Source organism: Syngnathus typhle, linkage group LG11 (genome assembly GCF_033458585.1).
Source record: "Syngnathus typhle isolate RoL2023-S1 ecotype Sweden linkage group LG11, RoL_Styp_1.0, whole genome shotgun sequence".
NCBI lineage: Eukaryota > Metazoa > Chordata > Actinopteri > Syngnathiformes > Syngnathidae > Syngnathus > Syngnathus typhle.
The window spans coordinates 4,967,021-4,981,471 of record NC_083748.1 but is presented as its reverse complement, the minus strand read 5'-3'; the positions used below and the strand labels follow the sequence as shown (position 1 = coordinate 4,981,471).

The 14,451-nt window shown below is 40.6% G+C and overlaps 3 protein-coding genes across 4 annotated transcripts in view; 2 read left to right on the top strand and 1 right to left on the bottom strand.

Moving 5' to 3' along the window:
* Positions 1-5,591, bottom strand: part of LOC133162501 (testis-expressed protein 264) — a 44,658-nt gene extending 39,067 nt beyond the window's left edge. For both annotated transcript variants that reach the window (XM_061291714.1, XM_061291715.1), the window contains exon 1: positions 4,704-5,591. In XM_061291714.1, coding sequence (XP_061147698.1) covers positions 4,704-4,952 — 249 coding nt within the window. In that variant the 5' untranslated portion in view covers positions 4,953-5,591. The remainder of the gene's footprint in view (positions 1-4,703) is intronic.
* Positions 5,587-7,129, top strand: brk1 (BRICK1 subunit of SCAR/WAVE actin nucleating complex). The gene is made up of 3 exons (XM_061291716.1): positions 5,587-5,760; positions 6,181-6,263; positions 6,600-7,129. The coding sequence occupies exons 1-3, from the start codon at positions 5,643-5,645 to the stop codon at positions 6,624-6,626; spliced, it is 228 nt and encodes a 75-aa protein (XP_061147700.1). The 5' UTR covers positions 5,587-5,642; the 3' UTR covers positions 6,627-7,129.
* Positions 7,130-7,713: 584 nt separating this feature from the next.
* Positions 7,714-14,419, top strand: LOC133162870 (RNA-binding protein 5-like). Its single transcript, XM_061292350.1, has 25 exons — positions 7,714-7,852; positions 8,082-8,122; positions 8,566-8,737; positions 8,865-9,023; positions 9,108-9,177; positions 9,592-9,665; positions 10,244-10,327; positions 10,579-10,639; positions 10,942-11,007; positions 11,116-11,276; positions 11,360-11,457; positions 11,538-11,625; positions 11,692-11,760; positions 11,836-11,890; positions 11,965-12,065; positions 12,133-12,271; positions 12,351-12,442; positions 12,522-12,695; positions 12,775-12,912; positions 12,994-13,071; positions 13,153-13,329; positions 13,410-13,484; positions 13,552-13,652; positions 13,745-13,874; positions 13,977-14,419. Exons 2-25 carry the CDS (start codon positions 8,106-8,108, stop codon positions 14,100-14,102), a joined length of 2,505 nt encoding a protein of 834 aa, XP_061148334.1. The 5' UTR covers positions 7,714-7,852; positions 8,082-8,105; the 3' UTR covers positions 14,103-14,419.
* Positions 14,420-14,451: the final 32 nt, after the last annotated feature.

The following is a 14,451-nucleotide window of genomic DNA, read 5'->3' as shown; positions in this document are numbered from 1 at the left end:
ACTTATTCCTCCCACTTTTTTGACATCCAACTACTCCCACATGCTTCAACCGATTCACCTCGTTCAAACTTTCACACGTTCCAAAAATTCATGGCAAGCTTGCCACTTTTTTTCTCGTTCATAACATTTACCGTTTTTAAGTAATTAGCAAATTTGTGCCTTTTATTTCCCCATTCATTCTTAATGGCAATGTCAACCCGAGCCAGTTTCCTGTAGTGGGTTCGATTCCCACATTGGGCGTCATTATTTATTTTACTCTTTATTCTTCCCGCTTATCATTTTCAACGCTTATCATTTGTAACTAACATTCGCATTCAACATTCATTACATTAAGCAATTTCCACCACTTTAATTACGTATTCGCATTCAACAAACACATTCATTACATTAACCAATTTCAACCACGGCATAGTAAGGGACTCAATTAGCTCGTGGGAAACACAAGTGATTCCAGTACACGAGCATCATTCCCGAGTGGTATCAAAACCCGCGTCAGTTCGATTCCCACGTTGGGCGTCATTATTTATTTTACTCTTTATCCTTTCCCTTATCATTTTCAACGCTTATCATTTGTACCTTTTTTGTAACATTTGTAACATTTCATTTTTAACGCTTATCATTTGTACCTTTTTGTAACATGTATTTGTAACATTTTCCCATTTATTTCACAATTATTTCTTTCCCTTTTCATTCTTCCCTCTCATCATTTTTAACGCTTAACGTTTCTAAATTAACATCTGCCTTCGCCTTCACACGCAATTTCTTCCGAAATTGCAATTCTAGTTATTATTATTATTCTCTTTTATTCTCCACACTTTTTTGACACGTTTCATCTTCCACATAATTCATCCGATTCACTCCATTCCACTTTTCACGTATTCCAAATATTCACGACATGAGCGCTTATATTTTTCTCGTTCCGAAAATTTTCCGATTCCGCAAAATTCCCAAAATTCCGACAAATTTTTCCCCATTCATTCTTAATGGCACATTCGACATTTCACATTTACGTCGTTCCAATTTGAAATTCACATCATTCAGCACATTCTAATCACATTCGGAAGGATTCTCGACATTCCCAAAATTCCCAAATTCGAAAATTTCTCGTTTTCACGTTAAAAATTCCGACAAATTTTCACAAAATTTCGTTTTTCACCTCTAACTTCTACATTTTTCAACCGATTCAACTCGTTCCAACTTTCAACTGTTCATCTTTTGCCTACCTATTCCACAACGTCCCACTTACCAAAAACTTCACATCTTTTATTTTGAAATTCAACCAAAATTCTCTAAAATTTCGTTTTTCTACTCTAATTTCTACATTTTTCAACCGATTCAACCCATTCCAACTTTCAACTGTTCATTATTTTTCTACTGATTCCACAACTTCCCACTTTCCAAAAGCTTCACATCTTTTATTTTGAAATTCACACCCAATTCCTTTTCCCTTCTCATTTCTACATTTTTCAACCGATTCAACCCATTCCAACTTTCAACTGTTCATCATTTTTCTACCTATTCCACAACTTCCCACTTACCAAAAACTTCACATCTTTTATTTTGAAATTCACACCCAATTCTCCAATATTTCCTTTTCTCCTTGTCATTTCTACATTTTTCAACCGATTCAACCCATTCCAACTTTCAACTGTTCATCATTTTTCTACCTATTCCACAACTTCCCACGTCCCAAAAACTTCACATCTTTTATTTTGAAATTCCCACCCAATTCCTTTTTCCCTTCTCATTTCTACATTTTTCAACCGATTCAACCCATTCCAACTTTCAACTGTTCATCATTTTTCTACCTATTCCACAACTTCCCACTTACCAAAAACTTCACATCTTTTATTTTGAAATTCACACCCAATTCCTTTTTCCCTTCTCATTTCTACATTTTTCAACCGATTCTTCTCATTTCTACATTTTTCAACCGATTCAACCCATTCCAACTTTCAACTGTTCATCATTTTTCTACCTATTCCACAACTTCCCACGTCCCAAAAACTTCACATCTTTTATTTTGAAATTCCCACCCAATTCCTTTTTCCCTTCTCATTTCTACATTTTTCAACCGATTCAACCCATTCCAACTTTCAACTGTTCATCATTTTTCTACCTATTCCACAACTTCCCACTTACCAAAAACTTCACATCTTTTATTTTGAAATTCACACCCAATTCCTTTTTCCCTTCTCATTTCTACATTTTTCAACCGATTCAACCCATTCCAAATTTATTCACTTAATTCACCTTATTCTTCCCACATTCACTCCCATTCACCCCCACTTCCACTACGCTTACACAATTCAACCCTTGACCCCCAATTCCAGTGTGGCGGCCATCTTGGATGACCCTGAAGTGCCACCAATGAACCCAGAATGAACCGGAAGTGGCCCAAATCAAACCGAAAGTGACCCCAAATAGACCGGAAGTGACCTCAGGTAAACCGGAAGTGACCCCAAATCAAACCGGAAGTGACCCCAAATGTACCGGAAGTGACCTTTTTAGACCGGAAATGACCCCTTATAAACCGGAAGTGACCTCAGACGAACCGGAAGTGACCCAAATTAAACCGGAAGTGACCCAAATAAACCGGAAGTGACCCCAAATAGACCGTAAGTGACCTCTGGTAAACCGGAAGTGACCCCAAATCAAACCGGAAGTGACCCCAAATGAACCGGAAGTGACCTTTTTAGACCGGAAGTGACCCAAAATAAACCGGAAGTGACCTCCGCTAAACCGGAAGTGACCTGTATTAAACCGGAAGTGTCCCAAATAAACCGGAAGTGACCCAAATTAGACCGGAAATGACCCGAATCAAGCCGGAAGTGACCTTATTTCAACACTAAGTTCCCCAAATAGCTACATTTGCGCTAACGTCTTCGTTTTTTGTCCGATTTAACCCGTTTCAACATTTTTACCCCAAAAGTGAACCTCCTGAGGCCGTTTTTTTTGTTTTGTTCCAAATTTAGAAAGATTTTGGCGCAATTGCTTTTTTTTATTTTCCCATTCATTCTCTCTATGGTGATTCAACATTTGCTCTAACTTCTACATTTTTTAACTGATTCAACCCGTTCCAACTTTCAACTGTACATCTTTTGCCTACCTATTCCACAACTTCCCACTTACCAAAAATTCCAAATTCGAAATTCAACCAAATTCTCCAAAATTTCGTTTTTCTACTCTAATTTCTGCATTTTTCAACAGATTCAACCCATTTCAACTTTCAACTGTTCATATTTTGCCTACCTATTCCACAACTTCCCACTTACCAAATATTCCAAACTTCCAATTTTGAAATTCACCACAAATTCTCCAAATATTCTACATTTCTCAAGTAATTCAACACGTTTCAACATCGTTCGGCAGCATTCCCCGAAAAAGTTATTCATACATTTCGCCTTCACACGCAATTTCTCCAGAAATTGCAAAATTCTAGTTATTATGTTTTTTTTTTCTTGGTATGGCGCCGTGAGTGGCTGCCTCCCAGCAGTGTTCTCTCTTTTCCTCTTTATTTCCTTCTTTTCTCCTTTTTCTTTCTGTCTTTTTGTCCATTCGGCGATGCTGGTGCCTTCTACTGCACTTCGGTATCTCTTCGGATCGGATATTTTATTTTTATTCCTGGGACCGGGATCATCGGTCGAGGCCGGCGTAACTCTACGACGGCTTCCTGGTTATCCGGCCAGTGATGACCGGGTCCTTCGCCTTGGCCTTGCAGCCGCAACCCCTGTGGAGAGTCCGCTCCCCCGTGCTCGTCGGAACCAATGACTTTCGCTATGCTAGCCCCGTGGTGACCATCTGCACGTGCCCCGACTGGGTGCCCGTCCCGCTGCTCACACGTTCGACTGCTTTGTGATGTTGACCACGGTCCATTGGGCGCCGTTGAACTGGACTGCCCTCACACCTGTCGATGGACCCCGTGGAGGCTATTTTGTGTGTTTTGGGGCGTTCTCTTGTGTTGGGGGTGCTGGTTGGCCGCTGTTACTTTTTTTCCTTTGTCTTTTAGCTTTGATTTGCTTTGATGGCTTTTATCTTGAGCACTTTCTGACTTTCTTTGTGGCGCCGTTGTGTGGCAGCTTTATGAGAGCCTATTGAGTTGCGCTCATGCCATCTGTGCATCTGTGGGGCCTAAATTTCCCCACCCCTGGGGATCAATAAATATTAAATCAATCAATCAATCAATTATAATAATGACATTGCTTTAGGCAGCACAACAAAACAAAAACAAACGGAAAATCGTGAGTGAGGGTTATTATTGATATTGATTGTCTCTTCAGCAATCTTAATGCATACTGAGGTTTAACCCCACGCCCAGACAGTCTAAACTGCAGCATATATTTGGTTAGAATCTAAATCTGAAAACACCCTGTACAGATATGCTTCAGCAAAACTCAAATAAAAGCACAATGAGCCGCCCATTCTCAAACTGTTAATCCAGTTTATTATGTGTAGATGTGTTTTTTATACTAATTTTGTCATGCACCAACTCCAATATATTGTGGTTATGTAAAAATACTGTAGTTGAAAAGTATTGTAATGTTCAGTATATCTAGAGAAGTATGTTGACGCCATCTACCGACCAAAACCACGCATTGTCTCTCCTTTATTCACTGAACTGTAACATGAGGTTAAGTGAAGTGCTGCAAAGTTGTACAAATATGCATCTTTTTTTTCTCATAGCTGGTGCGTGTTTTGCTTACCTTTCTGGGATAGAATATTCCGATACAAGAAAGATTAGGCCCGATACTGTTGGCTTCTTGAAACTGTTTTGCACATTCTTTATACGATCCTTCCTTAAACTTGTAGACGAATGTCACCCTTTTTATAGGAGGAGACCCGGTAAAAACGATAATATCCGACAGGAGTCCGGAGTATAAAAAGTAACCTGCTAATAACAAAAGATTGACGAACAGGCTAATAGCCACACACAGATTCATCCACTCTAACATAATGACAGGCAAGAATAATATTTTACTGGCTTTTAAAATCGACTATTTTGGATCGTTGTATATTGGCAACTGGATCAACGCAGGAATTTTCATTCATCCTTTGCGGACTGAATTCATGATGCATAGCGATCGAACAAACCACCCATCTGGTTGCTCGATGAATGAAACTTCCTGGAATGTACCATTAAAGCCAAGAGGGGCCTGAGGAATAGTTTTAAACACATTAGTTATTGACGAAAGCAAAACTATGTTCCCTCCAAATGAACTTCCTACTTCTTTTTTTTTTAAGTGAAAGTTTAAAATTAACTTTGATGGTGCAACTGAGCCAGAAAGTACAAACGAGATAAACGGTAACTGTTGCATTTCCTTGTTTGGTAAATCACTGAAAATAAACATTAAAAGGGCTGGACTAAATTGCCAGCTGGACATAGCTTCACATAAAATTAAATAATAGAAGTAATAAATGATAATTTAAAAATAAAATCCGGGAAAAAAATCGCTGCAAGAATATAAGTGATAACTGTTTGATCAGATTTGAATAGCTAAATTGTCTTCTGTAATGACCTGCACACAATAATACACTTGATGGGCATTTGCCCCCCACCAAAAAGTGTCGACTCTTCCGCTGTGTTTCCGGTTCCACACGGCTAGACACTAGCTTGACGCATAGCCAAACTCGACTCGTCCAACATGGCTGGTCAGGAAGATCCAGTGCAGAGAGAAATTCACCAAGACTGGGCCAACCGGGAGTATATCGAAGTAATCACGAGCAGCATCAAGAAAATTACTGACTTCCTTAACTCTTTTGGTAAGCATTCTCTTTCTTCGGTGTATGATTGAGGTTGGACTTTCTAGGCGTAGGCTAAGCTAGCTAGTGATGTCCTCCGTAGCCACTCCCATAGAGCATCGCTTTAGCTAGCCTATGTTGATTGTTGTCATTCGTGTCACGTTGATTTCAAGCTATATTAAAATATTATGTTGGCTAATAGTGGTGCTAAACGATATAGCACAAACGTGATCTTAACAATTAGTAAGAGCCTGTTAGCACCACTCGGTTGCCACAACTACCAAAATGCTCGTCTTGCTGTGCTTGGCAAATAGATCGAATGAACGTTACATAAAGGTCCGATCATGATCTGTACAGTTGTCTAATGTGGTGGTGGTGGTGGTGGTGAATGTATATTTGGAGTACGCTGATGAGTATTCGTTTTTAATGTGTCTTCTTTAGACATGTCATGCCGATCTCGCTTGGCTACCCTCAATGAGAAGTTGACAGCCTTGGAGAGGAGAATCGAATACATTGAAGCAAGAGTAAGTATGACACGATGTGTTTCCAAGCTCGAGCAATACACTGTTTATTACACAAGCGTAGTAACGGTACAGACTGAAAACAATCAGTATTACAATTGCAAGAATAAAGTCATAATTGCATATCAAAATTTGTGCATAAACGCAACAGTCGCAGACCAGCTACTTGTATTACATGAAAGACCAAAACTTCCATAAGGACAGTGTGTTCATTATTGAGATTGGATACAACCTTGTAATTTTAGTTTCTTTTTAGTCGTAGCAATATTCTTTTCAAATTTCTTAAATGTGCCACACTGCCTCCAGATAGTCATATACTGCATTATCTGTCTGTTACAGGTGACAAAAGGTGAAACCCTGACTTAAACGACGTCATGGAAAATTACAGCATCCTGATGCTATCCTTCCATTTCCTAGTGGCCCATGTTTTGTTTATTTTGAGTTTGCGTGATTGATTCCACCCTCTTTTTTGATGCTCATTTTTAGATTGTATCACTAGTTTTGCTTGTTTTATATGATGCCACCACTGTGTGTAGTATACAGGAAATGGATGTCTGCGTGTGTGTTACTTCGGCATGGCATTTTTAAGAAAAAAAGATAATCATCAAAAACTTTGCTTTTAACATTTTGAGGAATTTAGTACTTGTGTGATAACAGAAGGTCAGATCGGACCATGTGTTTTACATCACGTACATCATGTCAATAACAGCACAGAATTGATGAGTGGGGACCATCCTCTTGTGCCAAGTTAAACAAGTCTTGTTGTGTGGTCTTTAATAAGGACTGTGTGTGTACATTGCACTCTTTACTCATATGTCAAGGGTTACATACTGTAATAAAATGCAAGAAAATCATTGTGGAAAATGAAACCTTTTTCTGTTTTGTCATGATTTTGTTCAAAACATTTAGACAGAAACGAGGGATTCCATTAGTTCACTAGATTTCATTAGCTCAGTTTCTGTAGAATACTGTTAATACAATAAACTGCAGCCACGAATGTGTTTAATAGTCATGAGGAAATTCATTGTTTGTGAAGTGTTTTTGCATGAAACATTAAATTGTTCCTTTTTAACTGGTCTAATCAAGATCTAATTTGGAGGCTGCTGTAAATGCAGAAATTATTAACTTGTTAAATTATTATTTTAAAAAAAAACTCAAATGTAGCAGCGGTAGGAGAACAACAAAAGGTTATTTGATCACAGTGCTTTTCTGAGACATTTTCCCCCCGCTACATTTCAGGAGGAAAAAGTCGTATCTCATTTGGGGCAATTTATGTCACTGTTTCTCGCTACAGTGGCAGCCAATGCTTCTTAAATATTAACTATAAACTGTATAATCATGTAATATGAATATCGAATAACATAATTACAAGCGATGCTTTTAAGCAGAAATTATTTAGAGCCCAATCCTCCTGTAAGGCAAAAACGGGGTGATAATGTATGAAACGCAGTGGAAACCCCAATGCATCTTGGGAAGAAGAAGCTGACGTCGTTCTTTCATGAAAGGCATACAAGACAGGATTTGGTCGTCAATTTAAAAAATATCACGTTTAAAACCTTACACGTCATTGGCAAGACAGCAGTATCACACTGGTGAGTTAGTGTACATTTAAACGTAACTGTGTAACAGTTAATTTATTTGGGTTCATAATTCGTAAATATGTGTTAAATGACGGAGCTGGAAATGAATACACTTAAACTGTATTTTGCGGCCATATCGATTGAAGCTTTCGATAGCTACATTTTGCCTTTGTGCATACGTGTCAATTTTATTTATTATTTTACATTCAAATAAGCATTTTTTCATGCTCGTTTTCCACAGATCGTGTGGAAGCATTCGGGACAAATGGGAGCAGATAAGAGGTGAGTTGCAGTAGTATGATGGTAGTTATGAACTGTTAGATTTATAGTCAAAAAACTTTATTAAAACGGAGTCTTGCTTCTATGACACTGCGTGATGCCAGGGCTTATCGGTTTTATATGTTTCTGAAATGGTCTGGTCATAGTTTGTCAATATAAAGGTCAACAATAATTTACTATGTGACGAAGCAGATCAATATCATTTTCATTTTCTAAAGATCACTAATGTATTTTTGGGGGGGCAAATGACATTAGCCCATCATTGGGGAGTGCTTTGACATAGCATTCAATTGTTCTGCCTGACAGCGTACACCACTCATATTGATAACTGAACAAATAGTAGTTGTCATATTTTAAGTAGGATTGAATCATTTGAATAATCTGATTGTGTTATGTTGGTCCTTGTGTCATACTGAAATTTGTCATTGCAATTCCCTGTTGAATAGGATAAGTCGCACTGAAAGGAGCGGCAGGTATGGCTCCGACGCACCCCGTGATTCTGATTGGCGTGACAGACGGGAAAAGGATCAAGAGCGCGATCGCCGCTGGTCGGATGAGAGACGAGGAGATCGCAACGAAGGAGAGCGAGACCGTCGAGGACCCAGAGACAGTCCAGAGGTTAATATGCCATAACTGTTAAGTTTTTGGTATTGCCGGTTGATCCCAGAGACCTGAAGCAAGGACTTTATCAAACGTTCAAAGTAAATCTACAATTCACCAGTGCGCGATTCTGTTTTTATTCAAGCCAAGAGAACGGAAAAGACGCAATAGCGACAGATCCGAAGATGGATATCACTCAGATGGTGACTACCTGGATCAAGATTACAGAAGAGAAAGTGGGGATGAGAAAAGGAGCAAGACTATCATGCTATGGGGTCTTTCGTCACACGTCACAGAGGAAGATGTATGTTTTTGTTGTGCTTGCATGTGGACTATTGATAGTGTGAAAGAAGATTGTAATGATCTTACTGTTTTGTGCGTGACGCAGATATGTTTCGCCATTGATCAGTTGGAGGGTCCCCAGCCTGCCGATGTCAGACTGATGAAAAAAAAGACAGGTGAGACTGGGATGCACGATGGACCTTGACACCCCACCCCGCCCTCGTCTTCGACCATAGGGCAAATCTGCTTCCAGTCAGACCCATTTACCCAAAACAACATGATCAGATTAGTTCTTAACAAAATGAAATGATGCCTTCAAGTGTCCATCATTAGAAATTCAGTACAGGTAAGTAAGAAGAGCAATAGGAGCAGGTTTGTTACTTAGCACGGTGAGAGCAGTGGTATCAGTGGTACCGGGGCAGTGTTTCCCTTTTTCCTTTTCGTTTTACTGTGGTAAAACACTTAGGGATTGGCCTGTCGTTTACCATGCAAGGCCTGGGTCGTGAAGCACTTTGTGGAACAGTTTTAATAATATGCCCATGGAATCTTAACTAACACGCCTCCCGTCTATATTTGAATGCTGTCTCTAGGTATAAGCCGTGGTTTCGCCTTCGTGGACTTTTATCACTTGCAAGATGCTACCCGATGGATGGAGACCAATCAGGTTGCTTCACAATCGCCAAGTCTAGTTTTAATCTTGGAGATTTAGGGAAAATTACCCCAAAGGCAACCTAAATGCTTTGAGCCAAAATATTATGTGATGCTTTTTTCCTGGATAAATACCTTATTTTGACGTAGTTTATTGTAGTGCCAATTATATCTTTGGACTGGTGAGGCCATCTTTTAAATATACATTGTGTGTATGTTACACTGTAAATACATCGATTAAGCTGGCATTACTGATTAGACTTGGACAGCCCCATGCAAAAAAAAAAAAAAAAAATTATAATAGTCCTTTTGCCAACGTTTTCTTTGTGGTGAGCTCATCTGTGGTTTTCCAGAAAACAGAATTGTCTTTTAGGGTCACATAATACACCTTACTCCGCTCACCCTGAGCACTTGGGTCCCAAACACTTAGAAGCTCTCTCTACACATCACATACACCACCACGTCTGTCTTTAACAAAGGAAACATGCTGGGGGTCCCTCACCCCCTCCTCTCCCCTTCCAAAGTGGTTGCTCTGTTGAGTTAAGATCAACACACGCCACAAGTACTCGAGTAACATTTTTTTTCCTCTTTCAGAAATGTCTGGTCATCCAAGGGAAAAATGTGGACATGCACTACAGTCATCCCAGACACAACTATGGAGACTGGCTCTGCAATACTGTAAGTTCTAGCCCTGTCTTGAGTCCTTTCTGCAAGTTACCCACACACGTCTTGCATGTAGACTTTGAAATTGCTGCAGTCCTGGTAGCTTGTCTTCATTCAGCTATATATTGAAATAAATAAAGGCTAGGTGGTGTCCCAGGTAAGTCGGTTGTGCTGCACCAAGATAGACTTCAAGTTGTCTCAGGCAGCACTGTGCAAGAGGGCATTTGCAGGTGTATAATAAAAATGATTTGAACGGTTACTTGCAGTGTGGCCTGTACAATTTCCGGAGGCGGCTGAAGTGCTTCAGGTGTTCAGCAGATAAAGTCGGTAAGTAGTTAAATCAACAGGAGGCCCACCGACTCCCAACATGCAAGCAAGCTGAAGCAACAATGTTGGGATGCAGCCCAGTTTTTGGGACTCCTGGAAGCCTCATGATGGACTGTCAGTTTTACGTTTGGACTCAGTTGGGAAGGAGAGCATGCACTTCAGGCAAAATTGTTAATTGGCTGAATTACAAACCTTGGTATTATCTCTCAAAAGACCGTTGAAAAGGGTTTCAGCTATTGTCCTTTTTTGTTGACTCATCTAAACGTCACGTTTATGGACCAAGTTTCTCTTTCTCTCAACAGAATCTGAGACGAATAGTAATTCTGACCTCAATGATACTCAGCCCGGTGGAGACTTTTGTGGTGACAGTAAGGACCCTTTTCATTTTATAGACATATTGCACCGCTTAATTTAGAGCAGAAGGCCACTCCGCATGTGGTAATGATTTAAATTTCTAATTTCGTTTTCATTCCCAGCAATCATCCTGAGAAATATTGCTCCCCTGAGCTCCGTGGAAGGCATCATGACCATCCTGGCACCATATGCTAATCTCGCTCCCAACAACATACGCCTAATCAAGGACAAACAGACAGGCCAGAACCGAGGCTTTGCCTTTGTCCAGCTGTCTTCTCCTCTGGTAAAAAAACATTTTGTTTATCTTTTAATGTCTACATTGATGGTATACTAAATAATAAATTTCTGCCGTATTTGTGAACACAGGAGGCGTCTCAGCTGCTAACAATCTTACAAGGACTGCAGCCAGGTCTCAAACTGGATGGGAAAACTATTGGGGTGGATTACGCCAAGAGTGCTAGAAAGTGTGTAACTGTCCAACTTCTTGCTTTGTGAGTGGATGATTATTGAGTAGACGCTAATTATTCTTTAATTGTAACTCCAGGGACCTTTTGCTCCCCGATGGGAATCGCGTCAGTGCCTTTTCTGTTGCTAGTACAGCTATTGCTGCGGCCCAGTGGTCCTCAAGTCAGGTAGAAATATTTTCTCGCCCTTTTTCTGTCAATAAAAATTCTTACCAAATTGTTTTGATTTTTCAGCCCCAGTCGACTGTCGAAGGAGTATCCGAGTACAGCCTCTTGCACGAAGGCTACACTCCAATGTCGCAGGTCAGCAGAACAGAGAGTTATTGAAAGACCTTACCTGTGTGTAATAATTTACTGACAATTCTGCATTATTTGCAGGCCTACTATCAAGTTGCAGGAGCCAGCACCTCACAAGAGAATGGAATTCTTGGAGGTATCAAATGCAAAACTTTCATCACCATTCTTCTATGCTCTGGGATTTAAAACATGTAATCTGCATATTTACAGCTGCCCCTAACATGAAGCTTGTTCCGGCTGCTGCTGGGGTAGTTCTCCCCCCCACCATGCAAGTCTACCAACCCCATATAATTGGCCAGCCTGCTATTCAGGTAATGTGTTTGATTGTGCTACTAATTCAATGGAAAGTGTCACAAATAACACACCTATTGATTGCAGCCTTTGCAGCTGGCTCGGAAGTTGGAGGCCAATTCTCAGGCGGCACCTATCTCTGGTGCTGACGCTGTGGCTGCTGCCACGGCAACCACTGCCGCTGCAGCGACAACCTCGGGACAAACTACAGACACCACGGCCACCGGTACAAACTTCAACAACACGATTACCTTGTTCAATTGAATGTTATTGTTTTGATTCTTGATGTTGTTTAATTGACACAGTTGTTCCGGACACATCCACTTATCAGTATGATGAATCATCCGGCTATTATTTTGACCCCCAAAGTGGCCTGTACTATGACCCAAACACGCATGTAAGCAGCACACAATTTAATAATCTGTGTTCTGTCATCATCTCGTATTGGACACCTTATGTTGTTTTTTCCTCCTCAGTATTATTACAACTCTCAGACTCAGCAGTATCTTTATTGGGATGGTGAGAAGCAGACATACGTCCCCATCTCAGTTGATGCAAACGCTACAGTGGGTCCCACAGCAGCCAATGCTAAAGAACCCCGTGAAGGAAAAGAGAAGAAGGAAAAGCCAAAGAGCAAAACTGCTCAGCAGGTAAGATGTTTGTCCTACACCAGCGCCATGACTATTATTTTCTTTTTGGTTTTCTGTTGACATGGTGATTTCTTTCCAGATTGCTAAAGATATGGAACGCTGGGCCAAAAGTCTTAATAAGCAGAAGGAGTTCAAGAGCAGCTTCCAGCCAATCAGTCAAGATGAAAGGAAGGAGGCAGCCGCTGCTGATGCTGGCTACATACTTTTTGAAAAAAAGGTACCCCCGGTATATTTAGTAACTTTGGTTGGATGTCAGTATTTGCTATTCCTGCTCAAAGTGCATGTACTACATTTTCAGCAAGCCGGAGCGCTAGACAGACTCGTAACAGAGGTGACAGATATTTCTGATGAGGAAGCGCCCACCAGCTCCTCCAAGGTAAATGTTTGTGTCACTTCCCACCTTGGAGGCAATAAAACTGTTTTCATGAAACTGTTTTGCCACCTTTGTGCCTGCCAGTGTGGCCTCGTGGCGGCCTATAGTGGAGACAGTGACCCCGAGGAGGCAGCTGACGGCGGAGAGGGAGGCCAGGACAAGCTGACCGACTGGAAGAAGCTCGCCTGCTTGTTATGCAGGAGGCAGTTTCCCAATAAAGAAGGGCTATTAAGACATCAGCAGCTGTCTGACCTCCACAAGGTAACAAATATTGTTGTGAGCGGTTCACAGTGTTGATGTTTTGCTTACGTCCGATGTGTATTGTCATTTTTTTTTTTTAGAAAAACCTGGAAGTTTTGCGGCGATCCCAAATGAGTGAAGCTGAGCTGGAGGAGTTGGAGAGAAGAGAAACCGAGGTTCGACTAAATGCGTTTAGGTCACCAGTAGCACGTTTGGTAATGGACTTCTATTTTGTCCGTATAGTTGAAATACAGAGACAGAGCAGCCGAGAGACGAGAAAAATACGGTATCCCTGAGCCCCCTGTCGCCAAAAAGAAGAAATACAGCCAGCCAACACCAGCTGTGTAAGCAGTTTTTTATTCCCAACTTAAACACACTGTTGTTAAATTATGCGTCGTGAATAGTATATTCTGATCTGTTTCTTTGTTTCCCGCAGTAACTACGAGCAACCCACCAAAGATGGCCTAAACAGTGACAACATCGGCAATAAAATGTTGCAAGCTATGGGCTGGAAGGAGGGTAAAGGGCTCGGGCGCAACCAGCAGGGCATCACTGCACCTATTCAGGTATTTTAGTAGGAATTGTAATGGTTAACGTCAATCCACTGTATTTAAATGACAAATGGGGAGATTTTTCACATGCATCCCCCCCCCTCTCTATTCTTTAAGGCCCAACTGAGAACAAAAGGAGCTGGTCTCGGTACTAAAGGCAGCAACTACACCCTCTCGGCATCTGACACGTACAAAGATGCAGTCCGCAAAGCCATGTTTGCTCGCTTTACTGAATTGGAGTGAGCAAGATGAACTGTGAAGTGCTATGGCACTTATTCCTCCCATGTGTGTTAATTATTTTGCCTCGAACCACAGTGGCTGAACACTCCAATTGAAGAATCTCACATGGAGGTATATGAAAATAAGTAAATATAATTTATATGTTGTACATATGCACAAAGTAACCATTTCTGTTTTACATAGTGTTCTTTTTTTGTGGTGTTAATAGGATATTCCTTAGTACATCAGAGATTGTACAGTTTATACAGAAAGGCTTGTATGTTTACAGCAAATAAACTACACCAAAAAAAACACTTGTCATTAAAAATTAAAAAACTAAAGTTGCACTTTTACCTGGTATGCAAATCAAATC

What these genes read in the sequence shown, in the direction of transcription:
- brk1 (XM_061291716.1), top strand. Translation starts at nt 5,643, where the DNA reads ATGGCTGGTCAGGAAGATCCAGTGCAGAGAGAAATTCACCAAGACTGG. An exon ending in TGACTTCCTTAACTCTTTTG is followed by an intron (nt 5,761 to 6,180) that starts GTAAGCATTCTC and finishes TGTCTTCTTTAG; the next exon opens with ACATGTCATGCCGATCTCGC. An exon ending in TCGAATACATTGAAGCAAGA is followed by an intron (nt 6,264 to 6,599) that starts GTAAGTATGACA and finishes TGTCTGTTACAG; the next exon opens with GTGACAAAAGGTGAAACCCT.
- LOC133162870 (XM_061292350.1), top strand. An exon ending in GATGGATGGAGACCAATCAG is followed by an intron (nt 9,666 to 10,243) that starts GTTGCTTCACAA and finishes TTCCTCTTTCAG; the next exon opens with AAATGTCTGGTCATCCAAGG. An exon ending in AGAGCAAAACTGCTCAGCAG is followed by an intron (nt 12,696 to 12,774) that starts GTAAGATGTTTG and finishes ATTTCTTTCCAG; the next exon opens with ATTGCTAAAGATATGGAACG.